This window comes from Hydra vulgaris, chromosome 08, assembly GCF_038396675.1.
Source record: "Hydra vulgaris chromosome 08, alternate assembly HydraT2T_AEP".
NCBI lineage: Eukaryota > Metazoa > Cnidaria > Hydrozoa > Anthoathecata > Hydridae > Hydra > Hydra vulgaris.
Genome location: NC_088927.1, coordinates 26,176,243 through 26,193,695, shown reverse-complemented (window position 1 = coordinate 26,193,695; position 17,453 = coordinate 26,176,243). Strand labels below are relative to the sequence as shown.

The following is a 17,453-nucleotide window of genomic DNA, read 5'->3' as shown; positions in this document are numbered from 1 at the left end:
AACACCAAACTTTGGTTTAAAAAATTTTAAGACTAGTTTCAAATTAGTCACATGTTTTAACTATTATTACATAAGTATTTCACCTGTGTGAAGCCTGTGTGAAATATGAAATGTGGTTTTTATGGCAAAATCAACTTTATTGGGTTCATTTTTTCAAAAAAACTTTTAATGGATAAAGAACCTAAGACAGATGAGACTCCACCATTATGTCTTCCATACTTTAAATGACTTTTAATGTCTGCTTATCCTCCATGTGCAACAGAAAGTTTTTTCAAATATTGCTGACAAATCACTTTCTTTCACCACTAAGTTTTTTTGCAAACAGGTAACCTTTTTGTAGTTTATTAGTAAATTTGCAACTTTTTTTTGACATTTTAAACAAAGCATAAACAGGGTTCTTTATACACATACACCAATAAAGCCAATAGGATAAAAACATGACAACAAACACCTGATAAGACACTAGGATTAATGGTATAAAACAAGGACAATCACATATGGTTAACCAGACAAAGACATATGGTTAACCTATACATATGTATGTACATATATATATATATATATATATATATATATATATATATATATATATATATATATATATATATATATATATATATATATATATATATAGGGTTGCCAGATGGATAGGATTGCCAAGGAGGACAAAAGAAGACAGCTTTTTTTATAGTGGGGAGGGGGGTAGACTTTGATCTTCTAGCCATGGTATTGACACTCAATGAGAATAAACAACAAAGTATGTTATATAAGAACAATATGTTACAGTACACAAAGATACTGGGTAAATTGCAGGTATTATATACTATTATGCGACATCGGTTGGGAAGAACTCTGCAATAAGACTGTAAGGACTTCTAAAGATTACCTAAGAAATCTAAAAAAAAAAAAAAAAAAACATAGTCACATAAATCTTTTAAAGATTCTGTTGTCAGTGTGAATATAGAAAAATAATTGAATATTTTCAAGACAACAGTGTCAACTCAATCTTCATTAAACCTGTACCATGCTGAATGCAGTTGTGCAAAATATGGGCACCTACCTACCAAAAAATAACACCTACCAACGCTTTTTTTAAGGCTTCTTTCAAATACGAGAACACATTTTTGCCTACTTTTCTATTAATGCCTCCAAAATTTACATTAGCATTGTCTCGAGCAAAAGCAACACTGTTAGATGACAATTTGTATGTTCGAAGTGTTTTCAAATTATATTGTCATATAGTTTCAGAGGTTTCATTTGGTGTGTTATTATTATTATATAGCACATCATTTTTGGTCTTTATGCAGATGCTAGCATCTGCGTAAAGACCAAAAAATGATGTGCTATCTAATGATTTCATCAGTTGATCAACAGTGTGGGGCAGCAAAAAATATCTTCTTTAACTACATTAATAAAAAAGTTCTTATAAAATATAATTTTTTAAACATAAATATTGAAATTTTAGTATTAGTTTATTTAAACAAATAAAAATGTTTTCGTAGTTTCTTTACTTAAAAATATTGTAATGAAATTTCAGTCAAAAACTCATATTCACATCTCTCCGATAAGCTTAACAGCTTATCGGAGAGATGTGAATATGGCTGCAGGAAGAAATATTAAACTGTTGTTTTCTGTTGTAGATATTTTTAACTTTGTGTTATGTTGATGTAATATGTAGGTGAAAAATTAGAAAATGTTCAATAAATTCTAATAAATATTCAATGAATTCTTGTATAAGAATAAAATTAAAATAATTTAAAAATCTCAATAAATAATTCTTTTTAATATCAAATTTTATTACACTTAAAATTTCCACCTTTTGCATTAAAAGTTTTTTTTATTCTACTTCATAAAGTTCCTTATTGAAAAAAGTACTAGAAAAAAAAAAAAAAGGGAACTCCAGCAATTAAAGTTTGCAAGTCTACAATGCAAGTCAACAATGAAACCTGCTGTGAACTCCAGTGATTCTTTATCACTGGAGTTATTCTTTTAGTGAGATGGGTGAAAATTATAAAATTGCCATCAAATGTTTTAAACAATTTTGACCTTACAGACCATATATAAGCTATTTAATACATTTGATACAACCATAATCTACACTGAAAAAGAAAATGGAGTTGTGTCTTTGCTGCTAATAACAAAAGCATCCAATTTTATCTAATATTAGTCGACATCATATTAATGAAGTACATGTAACACATTTTAAAAATGTAAAAGAAAAGAAGTTAAATGTAATCTTTTTGATCAGATGTGTTTAAAATTTTTAAAAATTTTAAAATCTTGATGCAGAAAACCAGATAGTTTACACATGGTGCTGATTTTTCTTTTTCAGCTTTTTTTATTTTATTTTTATTTTTGCCTTTTGCTTCAATTTTGAATTTTATAAAATGATAAAAAAAAGATTGAGTATTCCAGAAAGAACTTATAAAAAGAAAGCCTGAAGAAAGAACTTAGTTTAGTAAACAATATATTCTTATCTTAATGAAACAATGAACTAGTGTTAAATGTAGGGGTATCCATAAAGTATGTATGCAGTAAAACCATTGATTTAAGATCTTCCTCCTCTCTTGTACGTACATGTATACTTTTAAAGCCCTCTCCTCTGCATATGTACGGATTACTTATTATATTATAAACCCCCTCCCTTCCCCAATGCATAAATTTTTTTAAACATTAAAATCAACAAAATTTCAAGTTTCATATTTCAAAGAAATCAAGTTTTAGGAGAAAACAAAAGGTAGTCAAACCGTATGTACTTACTGTCTTTAACACTCTACCACCTGACTCTTAAATGCAATTGTACATTCTTTGGTAAACCCCCCCCCCCCCCAATACCTGCCTACGTACTTTATGGAAGACCCCTTATTTGCAATTAAAAATAATAAAATCAAAATAATTTACCTTTTGTCTGATATTTTATTAGAACATTCTTGAAAAGCATTAAGAAGATCACTTTTAGCATGAATTAAAATATCCTGATGTGAGCACATCTAAATGTTTTTTTTTTTTTTTTTTTTTAAAAAAAAGTTATTTTAATGTTAATAATTCAGATAATTAATTTTTGCTAAAATAATTAAATATTGTTTGACTAGAATTTATTCATAATATATATTTTTACAATACTTTATCATGTAAGTTTTACAACTATAAAAATATACCTATATGTTATAAAAAAATGTTAATTTGATAGAAAAATGTTTATGTTAATAAAAGCATGATTAAAAAAAAAGTACTTTATTGGAGTTCAAATTTTTTTTTTTTTTAAATAACATAAAAAAAATAAACCGAAACCGCTAAACCTATGCTTTAAATATTAAAATAAAAACTTTATACAGTGACTTATGACAATAAAAATAAATTTAAAAATCTAAAAATTCCACAAAAATATACATCTATGCACCCATAAAGTTGACTTTACACACAAATTTACATATATTTTTATTATATAATATGAAATTTATACAATGCTTTGGATGAATGTTTGCTGGAAAATCCAAGCACAAGATATTTTACCTATTCGTATTGCAGCATGACATTCTTGTTATGTTGCAACACAGAAATATTATATCAAAATATACATTCAGATATAATCAAAAAATAAAATGAAATGGATTAATAGAACAATTATTGAAAGACCCAAAACCATTATATTACCACCACCATGCTAAACTGTTGACGTTCCGTTCTTGGGAGTAGATTTTTTAGCTTTTGTTTGTCTTGCATGCTTGATACCATTGCTACCTAACATGCAAGACTTCGCTTTGTCTCTGAATAAGACTTTGACTATTCTTTTGAAGTCCTTGTTTTCTTGTTATTTTGTGAAGTGATCTTTTGCAAATTTCATGTGGTAAGTGATGCTTTAATAACTTTTATGGTACTTTGGCAGAAAAATGATAAAGTTATACTATCTAGAGTATTTGTATCAAACAAGTTATTCTAAAAGCTAGTCTAGGCAACGTTTTGTATATGCTGCACTTAACATAAAAGTTCAGCATTGTGTTTTAATTGTCTTACCAAAATTCTGTCTACATTTTCTGTAAATATTTTTGACCTTCCTAAATGCTTGATTATTAGCAATAATCCAGTAAATAGATACTACTATTTTAGATTTTATTGCATATACGCTGCCATAAATAATTACTGTTGATCTATTAGTCTATCACTTCCTAAAAAGTTTTCTTGTGTTATAACATTAAACTTTTATGCTTTTTACCCAAGGATATGATAACTATTGTAATACTGTGATAACTATTATTTTGAGAAATAGTCATTTTTTTATTACAAGGATACTGTGATAACTATTATTTTGAGAAATAGTCATTTTTTTATTACAAGGATACTGTGATAACTATTATTTTAAGAAATAGTCATTTTTTTATTACAAGGATACTGTGATAACTATTATTTTGAGAAATAGTCATTTTTTTATATACTTTATTGGTTCACTACTAAAATAACAAAATAGTATAATTATATTTTATTGATTTTGGAAATGCTTTCAAAAAGGTGTTTAGTATTGAATTCAATTTAAGAGCAAATTGCAACTAATTTACTAATTAAATGTGAAAAATAAAATATTTAGATATTCTTTTTTTAAAATTTAGCTTTTTTTTATAATTTTTTATATTTATTTTCATAAACATATTGATTCTAATAGCATATTTGAACACTTCTGATCAAAATTACTGATTTAGTATTTGTTTGTTTTTCGCAGCCATATTTTAACAACTTAATGACTTCAAATATTTTTTTTTTACTTTCTTGGAATGTTTTTTTTTAAATCATACAATTTATACAATTTATATGCTCGTCCCTTTACTTAAAGTAAAAGTTAAAAAGTTAAACTTTGTCTTCACTTAAAGTTCAACTTTCAATGGTATCTATTTTATTTTAAATGTTAGCTATCTTGCCTTTAAATGATAACAACCTTGATGCAGAATGCCTTTTGTGCTAAAGAAATTAAAATTAGGTATAGATAAACAAAAAAACATATATAGTTTTTATGAGTTTTATCTACTATGAAGGAAAACATAAATTATGCAGAAACTATAAATTTAAATTTTAAAGCAAAATGTATAAATTATTCGACTTGTATCTTTTTAAAATGACGGGTTCAATTGGTGTAAATATGTGTAAATAATTAAATTAAAAAAATTAGTTTGAAATATTGTTTATTTTAAATAATTTATTTTAGTTAAATTCACAATTAAAGTATCCCGACACGGTCCGTGTAGAAAATTCGACCCGAGTCTAATCTCAACCATATATTCCTTTTAAACTAATAACGGCTGCTGTAGGTTCGTTTGTACATTTATTTATCTGTCGATATCGTTTTAATCAAAAGAAGTATTTATTTGATATTAAACAATAATAACTAAGCTACTTATATTTATAAGAATTGTAAATTTTTTATTTAAATTTATAATTATTGTGCTATTTGTTATTCTATTAATTTTTCATTAATTTAGATAATAACGGCAACCTAAAATGGTAAGTGTAAATCTTTTTATTATTGGCATCTTAACATAAATCTGTTACTGGTTTGGTTGTATTTTTAAACTGATTTTAACTGTAGTTAATTAACAAATAATTAAATATTTCTTATGGGAATCTGCGACAGATACCTTACAGATACACCGTGTCGCAGAATAACCGGTGTTATCACTTTCTTACTTTAGCCTCGTGAAATCAAAGAAATTAAAGATTTCTTGCTTACAGCACGAAGAAAAGATGCGAGATGTATGTAAATAAATACTTTATTATTTTTTAATCGTTATTAAACTGTTAGATATTTATAGGTTTTTAATACAGTATTCTAAAAGTGAAATAATTGTATTATTAAGCTAATTATTAAAATTTAAAATAACAAATAAAATACTGCTAGTGTTTTGTTCTTTAGCATAAAAATAAAAAAAATATTTAAGTCTATATATAAAGTAAAAGACCTAAATGCTGAATAACATGTCAAAAAGTTGCAGTTTAGCTCATTTAGATTCTTCTCCCAGGTTACTTTACTGATAAAATAGTATTGTGATAAATGAACTATAACACACATTGAAGCTACATTAAAGTAAAACCCTCATTAAGTAAAACAATGTAATGAATTACATTATATTTGTGGATTTTGCATTCATAAAATGTGTTTCCAGAAAATTGACCCATAGCAGTAACTGCCATTATGAACATTAATGTGAACACCTTGTTATAATATTGAGTTATAGCTTAAGAGTAAGATAAATATTTTAACTTACTACTAAAAATATTTTAGTGCTAGAAGAGCAATTAGCTCTGTTAATTGCTCTTCTAGCACTAAAAACTAAACACTAGTGGTATTTTTATTGAACCATTATGGTTCACAAGTTTTATAATATATTATATTATACATATGCTACCCTATTATCTTATCAAAAATAGCCAAAGAAGTATATATCATTATATTTTAAAAAAATTATCAAATAATGGAGAAATTTATTGCTTATTAAAATTATTGTAGTCAAAATTTTTGAAATCATAAGTAGATGTATTTTGATACTTATTAAGATTAACACAATATTGCTTTATCAAAAACCTAATTTTCAGTTTATTTGCAAATTTGTTTTTAGAATGGCCTTAATTATTAAAAATTTGTGGTCAATAAAATATTAATACTAAAACCCACTTTTTTTATTTACTACTAGATACTAGATAACAATTTAAATTATTCTTTGTGACATCATTTATGTGCCACAGACAATGTTATTGCTTGCCAGTGGCTTTAATTTATTTATTTTTATTTGACTTTTTCAATATTTTATTTAAAAGTTTTGTTGAAGGTTTTTTAAGGACTTAGTGCCTAAAATATACATCTTCCTAATTCAGTATGTATTATATTACAGAGATCTTTTTCCATTTTTTATACGGAATTCCAGATATTTTTCTTAACTTTTAGTTGTTTGGATATCCAAAACATTTTCCATACATACAAATTTATATTTTTGTAATATATTTGTTATTTAAGCTTTTTCATTCATCACTTATACAAAAATAAAAATTTGAAGCAGCTCAGCTATAAGCAAAATTATAATAAAAATAAGGGAAAATATATATTCCTGATTCTTTCTGGGTATTTTACGCAAACAATTTTGCGCTTTTTTCAAATATGACCTGAGTGATCTATTATATTAATAAGCAAGCTCAAGGATGAAAAATAGATATATAAACAGTTGTAAATACAAATAAACTGGTTTGCAACTGTAAAAAAAAAAAGTTAAAACTAAAAATTTAGTTTAATGTACAAAAAGGTGTTAGTAAATAAAAAGAACATAAATAAAGTAAGCTATTCTTCTTTTTAAACAGTTTATTTTAAAACAGTTTCACTATACTGCTTTATCAAAATTAATCAAAAATTTTTTACAGTTTATTACTATTTCAATATTATTATTAATTGTTTACAAAAGAAATATGGTTCCATTGAGTTAATTTATTGAAAATTGAATTAGAGTTGTTAGAGCTAATTTTAAATGGCGAATGTTAATTTTAAATGATGATCTAGGACCTAGTTTTAAATGATGGTTGTTTATTTTGGTCTGTTACAAATTTGTACCAATAGTGAAATGATTATTAGAGTTAATTTATTGATGATATTATTTCTTTTTCAATATTTTTTGTGCCATCAGGTTGCATTTTCAAAAAATATTTCAGTTCTTTTTAAAGATAAAGAAAACAAAAGAATGTTTTTGTTTATTAAAATCTATGAAGCTTGTTATCTCAATAATTTTTTGTGCTAATGAGAATTTTTGATTTTAAGTAAAGTTCAAATAAAAAAAATTTTAATGGTAATTTTCTTGTTAATTCTTTTTAATGTTTTGATTTAAAATGTTTGTAATGTAATTAAATTGTTTTTGTAAATGTAAATTGATTTAAAAAGTTAATGTTTTGATTCAAAAATTACTTTTGGCAATGGTTCAATACCATTGCTAGAAACCATTCAATACAGTTGTATATAATCATGTAAATGTAGTTGTTTTTGCTAGGTTTATATATAAGAAGTGTTTGATATATATTGGTATTGTGTTTATAGCTGTAAAAATAATGAAGAAAAAAGATAACTCAGTTAAGTTTAAAGTTCGATGTAGTCGCAATTTGTACACTTTGACTGTTCAAGATAAAGAAAAGGCTGAGAAACTGAAGCAATCTTTACCTCCAGGTATCATCCCACCTTTAATGTTTTATTTTCTGTATGATAGGCTAAATTCCCTGTTTGTAAAGATAGTCTTATCCAATCCTAAAGTATAGTTTATTTTTATTTTTAGGCTTGCAAGTAAAAGACATCAAATCATAAACATGTAAAAAAAACGTTCTAAATATTAATGTTTTTATTGGTGTATATTTTAGTTATTTTTACGACTTTCATGATAGTTTAGTTATTTTTACGATTTGCGAGTATTCCTCTCAAAGTTTAATGGGTTGCAATATAATTTTTGCATTATTATATTGTGTTATTGTAAATAATTTAACAGACTCGGCTGTAAAGACCCAGTGCTTAATACGCGTGATTATTTTTACTTTTTATCACCAAAGAAACTAAAAAAAAACTCGATATAGACCCGGTCGCATATTTTGAAACCCTATACAGGCTTAGAATAGGCAGAGATATGCGCATTCTGATTCGCTGATTTTGAAAGAGAGGCTTTGGCGCGTAAGTGTAAATAAAAAAAAGTGTAAAAAACAAACGTCAAAAAACGTATTGATTAATGAAAGTGAAACTGAATAATTGCCAAATAATAATAAGAAAAAAAGTATGTTTTTTTTATCCGATTTTGTACAATACAGTACTTATATTTTTACAAAACTTCACAACTCCGTAATTTTCATAATATTTTCTTAAAAATAAAGGTTTAAAAAATTTAGTTTTCCTAATGGTTTTTATAACTCTAAGGTTTAAAAATAACAGCCATTGTAACAAACTATAAACCAGATGGTAAAACTTGACTAAGCTATGATTCCTTACAATAAAACAGTTTTAAAATTTACCTAGTAATATCAATTGAATATTATTAACTTGATATAAGCTTTTTCAAATTAAGTTCCCATTAATCCAACTAAACATAAAGAAAACTATTTTCTTTTCAGATTTTTACCCTTATTGTTCCCATATATAAATTGTATACATCACTAATACATTTTAAGAACATTGATTATTTAACTGCCCAGATAATTTACAACTCTCTCAAAGTTAAAGCAATCGTGAGCAAGAGCTGATTTAGATTGTCTATTTATCTTTCGTATTTCCAAATTGTATGAATAGTTTTATTATGTAATCTTTGTTATAACCAATATAATCGAGTGTGCATTTTTTGAATTTCTGTGAATGCCTCTTGTATAATAATATAAAAATAGAGACGTGTCATGTTTTATCTTGAAGTAGTATAATTAAATTTTTTTTGAAATTACTTGAAAAAACTTACTTCTTCAAATGTTAAAGCTTGTTTTGATGAAGTTAATTTCATAACAATAATTGCCATAACTCACCTTCATTTGGTTAAGTTTTTTAACTTCAATACTCTTTGCAAGCTTGTAATATCAACGCTTATATGTAACTGTACAAAAGAACTGTTCAGTAGAAAAACAAATAAATATCACATTTTTTGTTAAATTTTCCAATAGATTATATTAATAATATACAATTTTTATCCTACTTTTATATAAGTTAAAATACGCGACCAAACTTTTTTTAATTTTTCACAGTGTTTAAGGTTTTATTAAAGTTAAGTGAATAAAAAATTGACATACACCTTATCAGCCTTTTTAAAATTTAGGTTAAACAGTAACTTCTTCAGAGTTCATAGATTTACATGGAACATGTAAGCTAGTTTAATAAAACATTAGTAAAAATTTTCTTTTTATAAAAATTTAAATGTTTAAATATTTATAATTAACAAGTTGGTATAAAGATGCAGTAAAGAGCTTAGAACAACCTCCATCTCAGCTTAAAATTTAAACTTCGCATAATTTAAGTACTTTACCAGTAGTCTGGACTGCATATGCATATAAACTTTGTATTGATCATGTATTATAGAACATGGACATTACATTTGACGAGAAACACATTTAGAAAAATTGCACACATGCAAATTCAAGTTAAATATTTCAATTTTCAATAAGTGTTAAATGGTTTAAGACGATGTTTTATTAGAGTTATGTAATAAAAAAATAAATCTGTCTCCTCAAAACTATAGTTAAAACAAATTCTCCTCAGAGCTCATATATTGACATGGAACATGTAAGCTAGTTTTAAAATTAGTAAAAATTTTCTTTATTTAAAAACTCTAATGATCAACTCTTTATAATTAAATATAAATCAATTTATAAATAAAGTTCTTCACCAGTAGTCTGGTAAAACTGCATATAACCTTTATAGGCAAAAGTACTTCAGAAGTAGTCTCGTACAACTGTATATAAACTTTGTATTTGAGCATGCTTCAAGGCCAAGAACAGATTACGAGAAATACATTTATAAATCTTTTGGAATTTACATAATATTTATCTTTTTTCCATTTCTTTAAATTAACAACAGATAAAACCTCCATCATCAAGGTAAACTTTATTGAAATTTTGAGATTTTTACGAGTGAAAATTCACTTGTACAATTAGATTTTGATACCTTTTAAATACTCTGAAAAGTACTAAAATAAAATAAATTTCCTAATACAAAACATGTATTGATAAACTTAGTTAATCATTACTATGAAATTTATTTCAATAATCTGCCAAGATATTAAATATACTTTTCAACAAATACGGACTTGCCTCTCTTTCAAAATCAGCGAATCAGATTGCTCATATTTCTGTTTGTTCTGAGCCTGTATAGGGATTCAAAATATGCAACCCGGTCTTACATTTGTAATAAATAATAAATTCCTAAAAATAAAAATTCCCAATTCACTCCAATCCAATAGGGTTCTATAGTTTTATAGGCTTTATAAATTTGATTTGTTTCGAGATAAATTTGATTTGTTTCGAGTGTAAGACGCATTGAAAATAAACTACGCATTCCTGAAGTTAAATATTAAATTATTGTGCATTTAAGCCTATTAAGGGTTGCTTTTCTTAAAACTTTAAATCTATTTTATCTAACTATCTTAAATTGTCTAATTGAATGGACCGTATCGAAGTGATTCCCTAGTAACGCATTTGTTTAACTGTATACACTATATTACCCACTTAAACCAAAACAAGTGTTACCTTTCTGAAGGTTGGTACATAAAGTACGACGAGTTATGTCAGTTGTGCTATTTTATCAGCCTAGTTATATAATGGGATAAGATATTGATGGGACTAGTTATATTATTAATGGGATGAGGGTAACGTACATAAACTGACAGTAAAAGATGTATGGGAAATGTTAATATTGATTGTGTTATTGATAGTGTAATTATTGAGTTGCCATAAATAAATTTATCTTCTATAATTGTTTTAAAACCAAATATTTAAAACTCTTGAGTTAGTCCGCTTTATCTCGTAAAGTTGAAGACTTACAAAATGCTTTTGTTTCGAAACCTAGTATATCTGGCTAACATATCATTGGTGTTGCTGTATTAACTTCTTTTTTAAGTTATTTTCTGTTTCCATAATGTGATAGTCCCATACTCTCATTAGGCGAAAGATATAATAAACAACATGGTTTATCTTGTCAGTTTTACACCTCTATCAATGTTTACATTTTGCGATGATGCAAACAACCAAATTCTAATTGCTTGTAAAACGATTGCAGGATGCAAAACATTTAATAATGAAATGATAAAAAAATGTTGATAAGTAAGATGGTGACTTATGTAACTGGTGGATTTTGAAATATTGGTTTACTTTATTTATCTATTTTAAGAATAAAATCTTTCTATATAAGTTTTTCCTTTAATCGTATTTCTCTCAGAATAACAATTTGTGCACACCGGCCAATATATTCGGAGAACTGTTTGATATTTTTCTATGAAATTTTCAGGAAGTGTCTACCATATTACACTATGATATGAATGGAATAGATCAGGGATGGCCAAATAGCGGCTCTTAAAACATCATTGCGGCTCTTTTCAAAAGTTTTATTGATATACTGATAATAAAAACTTGAATTATACATAGCCGGAAGACATGTTTGAAAATTGGATATAGCAAAAGGTGACAAAGCATTTCATAATAAAAGTAAGAGAAGAAAAATTGAATATGAGAACAGATCATTTCATGGTGATTGGACAGAAAAATACGCATTTATTGAAAAAGAAAATAAACCTATGTGTTTAATTTGCAATACTGAACTAGCTCATAATAAGACATGTAATGTTAAACGTCACTATGAAACAAAACATGTTTTTTTCTGAAGAATACCTAATAAATTTATGTCATAGAAAAAACAAAATAGAGTTGCTTAATATTTAAAAATCAACAAATTTTAAAATAAAATCGAGTTGCTTAATATTTAAAAATCAGCAATATTTAAAAATCAACAAATCACTATTTCATCTTCCAGCAAAGAATCAAATATTACAACAGAAGCTTTATTATAGCTTGGAACGTTGCAAAAAGTAAACGTCCTTACACCGATGGAGATTTTGTTAAACAAAATCTTTTTGATACGACCTCAGTTTTAGAACCTAATAATAGCAAAATTCAAAGGGTAATTTCAAATATTTCTGTTTCTCGACATACAACTTAAAGAAGAATATCTGAGATTGGTGTCGAAGTTGACCAGTATTTGTTAAATGATTACAATTTTGTTTAAAAATTGTGAAGCATTCAGTTTAGCATTGGATGAATCAACAGATATTCAAGATAAACCTCAAATAGCAGTATTTGTTAGATATGTAACATCAGATGTACTTGTGAAAGAAGAGTTGCTAGATTTAGTAAAGTTATCAGACACAACTCGTGGAATTGATTTAAAGGAAGCCCTTGACACTGTTCTGGTGAAAGCCAATGCTCCTAAGAATAAGCTTTTTAGTGTCGCTACAAATGGTGCAACAACAATGGTTCAAAAACACATTGGGCTTATGGGTTTATTAAATAGTGATCCTACGTATCCAGAGTTTATAACAATTCATTGTGTGATTCATCAAGAGCATTTAGCAGCAAAAAATTTTAATTTTCCAATTATTTTTAAATCAGTGCTGGAGATTGTAAATTATATTCAATCTAATGCAAAAAATCACAGACATTTAAAAATTTCATTAGTGAATTGGATCTTGCCGACAAGCCAAGTGACTTGTTGTTTTACTGTGCTGTAAGGTGGCTTTCAAGTAGTGACTTTCTTTATAGGTTTGTAGAACTATTAGAACCAATTAAATATTTTTTGCTTGAAAAGCAGAAGACCATTGAAGTTTTTGACGATATAAATTTTTTGCAAGATCTTTTATTTATAACTAATGTAATGCAACATTTACAAAATCTGAATTTGTCGCTTCAGGGAAAAGAAAATATATCTGATCTTGTTCAGACTATATTTAGTTTTCAAAAAAAAAATTGCTCTTTTTCAGAACGATCTTAAAAACATTTAATCATTTTTCTCAAATGAAAAAGTTGATTTATAATCCTAATCCTACAATTCAGTATGATGATCATAAGATTGAATCATACCAGGAAAAACTTGAGAATTCGTCCGAAGACATTCAAAACAGGTTTAAAGATTTGTATGCCCTTAAATCATCATTAGCATTTTTAGTAAACCTTTTTTTAATTAATATTATTAGTGAGGGTTGTCTAATACCAGAAAATATAATTGAAGAAGCATCTCAATTTGAATAGAATTACTAGATCTCCAAGAAGATCAAAATCTTCAAATGCTGCATAAAACACTAGCTTTATAAGATTTTTGGAAAAAGCTTCCTGAAGTTAAGTATCCTTAACTAAAAAGGATTAGTATAAAACTTATTTCAATATTTGGTTCAACATATACATGTGAATCTTTATTTTCGACTATGAAGTTTGTTAAATAAAAGTATCGTGTCAATCTAACTAGTGAACAACATTTGTTACAGTTACTTAGAATATCAACTACAAGCTTGAAACCAGATTTTAAAAAACATACCAATAGTGTTGTCTTAGTGCCTAATAAATTTATAGTAAATTATGCAAGTTATTATAGAAGAAGAATTTTCGAATGGTCTTTTACAAAAAATAATTGATGTTATAAAAAGAATTCTCTGTTATGTCTATTTTTTGGTGAATGATGAAAAGATATTTTTCAATTGTAAAAATAAAAGTAATTTGAACTTAATTGAAGTTCATTGAAATTTTTTTTTATTGTGTAGTCGTTTATATTTTTGATATTAACAGCTTTTAGTAACTTATGTTATCAAGTGATTATAAGCAAGTTCAATTCGAATAAAAGCAAGTTTAATTCAAATACATTAAAATAATTTTTTTTCTCAAAGAAACCTTTTTATCTTTAGATTTTTATATGTTGCTTACAATTATTTGTATAAGGAAATTTATGGTTGTTGTAATTGTGTTCAAAAAAAAATTATGGTTTAGAGATGCTTTCTCAATTTTTTCTACAAATGGTTTTCTAGTGTGAATAAAAAGGAATCAGATTTTATGTAGCCAAGTTTACATTTAAAGAATAGCTTTTACTTTCTTTATTGTAAAAAAAAAACTAAATACTAAATTGTGTACATACTAAGTTTATTTATAAAAGTTCAATTTCCATTTAAAAAATCAAACTATTGATGTATAAAAAGTCTAAATTTACATTCGCTAATTGTTTTTTTTAAAGATGAAGTTGGCATAGCAACATATTTATTGCGACTCTTCGGCACACTTCATTATTTATATGCGGCTCTCGCGTCTAAAATTCTGGCCATCGCTGGAATAGAATATAATTAAATTATTTAAATAAAAATTTTTTTCGATAAAAAGATTTGACTCTGAACTTTCGTCGTCCTGTAGTGGTGGTGACATAAAGTTATGAAAAGTCTGTTCCACTCATATCATAGCTCTACTTTATGGCAACATTATGGTTTAATATTGATTGGTGGAAATGTGCCTATTTCTTTGTATTTTGGCCGGTGTGAAGTCACTTTTTGGTCATTTTAAGGGTTTTTTTAGTGGTTACCACGATTAATATGAATTTTTCTTAAAAAAAAATGGATTATTTTAAATTTTTTTTTTATTTTTATTTTTTTTAAATGTGAAAAAATGGTAAAAGAAATATTCAACAACATATTAGGAGTCAAAAGTGTAAACATTGAAAGAGCACAGAGAATAGGTAAAGTAGTTCACAACAAACATAAAACAATAATCCTAAAACTTCTGGTTTTTAAAGATAAAACTGAAATTCTCAACAACTCTTCCAAATTAAAAGGTAAAAATATTTTCATATATGAAGATTACTGTAAGGAAACGAATGTTATACGAAAGCCACTACGTGAAAAAATAAAAGTCGAAAGACAAGCTGGCAAATACGCGTATATTTCATACGACAACCTTATTGTTCGGGATTGGAATTCCAAAAAAAGTAATACCTTATCATTTTAAATTTTTTTTTTTTGTGGTAAGCAATAAGTTAATTACTAAGTCTTCCTAAAAGACTTCCAAATTGTTGCATACTATTATTTATTGCCAAATCTAAATTATAGCAAAAATGGAAACAGCTAATAATGATTTTGAAAAAAATGTTATTTTGATTTTGAAAAAAAAGTTTATTTGAAACCTATAAATTACACTTAGACGACGAATCCGATCTGGATATTAATTATTTTAATGAAATTAATTCTCCTAAATTTTCTCCTCTTATTTTTATCCTAGTGACTTGGGCAAAATTTTAAAAAGCGATAATAAAAGTGATTATCTTAATGCAGTCCACATTAATATACGTAAAAAAGAATTTTAAAAAACATATTAAATTTTATTAGCGAAGCGGAAAGTTCTTTTAATCTTATTTGTTTAACTGAAACCTGGTGTTTACAAGCAGATTTTAAAAATAACTCAAATCTCCATCTCCCTGATTTTGATCCAGTAATTTTAGAACAAAGTACCAATAAGCGAGGAGGTGGAGTTTTATTTTTTATTAAAAATAACCTTCCGTATAAAGTTCGAAGCGAGATGCGTGTTTCTGACAAAAACAAAGAGATTTTAACTATAGAACTTATCAATAAGCGTTCAAATAATATACTAATAAGCTGTTGTAACAGGCCACCAACTGGAAGAATGGAAAACTTTGGCAAATTTTTACTTAAAAACATAATAAAGCAAACTGATCTCGAAAAGAAAAAAAATTATTTGATCGGGGATTTCAACATAAACTTCTTTGATTATTATGAAAATCAAAGTTCGAGAAAGTTTTTTTAATGGTTTATTTGAAACTGGAACAATACCTTTAATTAATCGCCCGAATAGAATCACAAGTCATTCATCATCATTAATTGATAACATTTTAACAACCGATTTTTTTAATGTCACTAAATTATAAAAACCGATGTTTCCGATCACTTCCCGATTTTTTTTTCTATATGTGTTAATTTAAAAAAAGAAAAGCAGGGAAACGTTTTTATAAAAAAACGGCTTATCAATAATAATAATTTAAAATCTTTCAGAGAACAATTATCACTTATAGATTGGGGTCAGGCGCGGATCCACCTGTACGCTAATGAAGCTGAAGCTTTAGGGTCCCGGCAAAAAGAGGGCCCCGAACACTTTCAATTTTATATCAAATATAATTCTAAAAAATTAAAAAAAAATTTAATGAAATTGAAATTAAGAAAAAAAAAATGTTTTGTTATTTATTTTCTGATTGTACTAGATATTTTTATTCCCTTCGTGCGATTTGACACGGAGATTTTTAGAGAGTTATTAAAATTATAGATTTCTATAAGCGCGAAAATATCACCAAAGAGAGATTTTGGTTGGTTTGGTTTGTTATGGAAATGGATAAAAAAAGACTTTTCTTAGATAAAGAAAGCCTTTTAATATTTAGTTACCCAAGTATTTAAATGTTTACATTTATATTTTGAAATAATAAATTTTTTTAATAGTTAGTTAAAATAAGAAAACATCCCCGAAGAGAACTTAGATTAATAAGCAATAAAAAAAACCTTTCTTAGAAAGAAAGCCTTTTTTAATATTTAGTTAGATGTTTGTAATATATATATTTTTTGATTATATAATTAGATATTTTTCGGAGAGAATGTTTTTTTTTTACTTTCTTTTTTGTAACTTTGTTGTGTTGTGCTACATTTGTTCTATACAGTAAGTTTTACAAGCTGTCTTTATTTCCACACACTGTTTTAAAATAATTTATATTCTGGAATATAATGCTAATTTTTTTAATGTGATTTTCATTTAGTTAGTTGTGTTTTATTTACTTTTATTTATTTACAACTAATTAAGTAAGAATTTGTTTGTAAATTTAAGTAATTTAAGTTTTTTGTTGCAAGTTTTGATCAGTTTTATTTTATTTTCATTTAAACTTTTATATTCATAATATA

General features: G+C 26.0%; 1 protein-coding gene and 1 long non-coding RNA gene across 3 annotated transcripts in view; one reads left to right on the top strand and one right to left on the bottom strand.

Annotated features, from left to right (window-relative positions):
• The window catches only part of LOC136083714 (uncharacterized), a 33,316-nt gene extending 30,294 nt beyond the window's left edge, over positions 1 to 3,022 (bottom strand). The window contains exon 1 of the mRNA XM_065803325.1: positions 2,902 to 3,022. Within this exon, the coding sequence (XP_065659397.1) occupies positions 2,902 to 2,990 (89 nt within the window). The 5' untranslated portion in view covers positions 2,991 to 3,022. The remainder of the gene's footprint in view (positions 1 to 2,901) is intronic.
• Positions 3,023 to 5,274: 2,252 nt separating this feature from the next.
• LOC124817656 (uncharacterized) lies at positions 5,275 to 5,744 on the top strand. Of its 2 annotated transcripts, none has more exons than XR_010640429.1 (3): positions 5,275 to 5,293; positions 5,469 to 5,490; positions 5,679 to 5,744. It is a non-coding gene; the product is annotated as an uncharacterized LOC124817656 (long non-coding RNA). The 2 variants fall into 2 exon arrangements; XR_010640428.1 differs by having other exon boundaries at positions 5,279 to 5,297.
• The last annotated feature ends 11,709 nt before the right edge of the window (positions 5,745 to 17,453 follow it).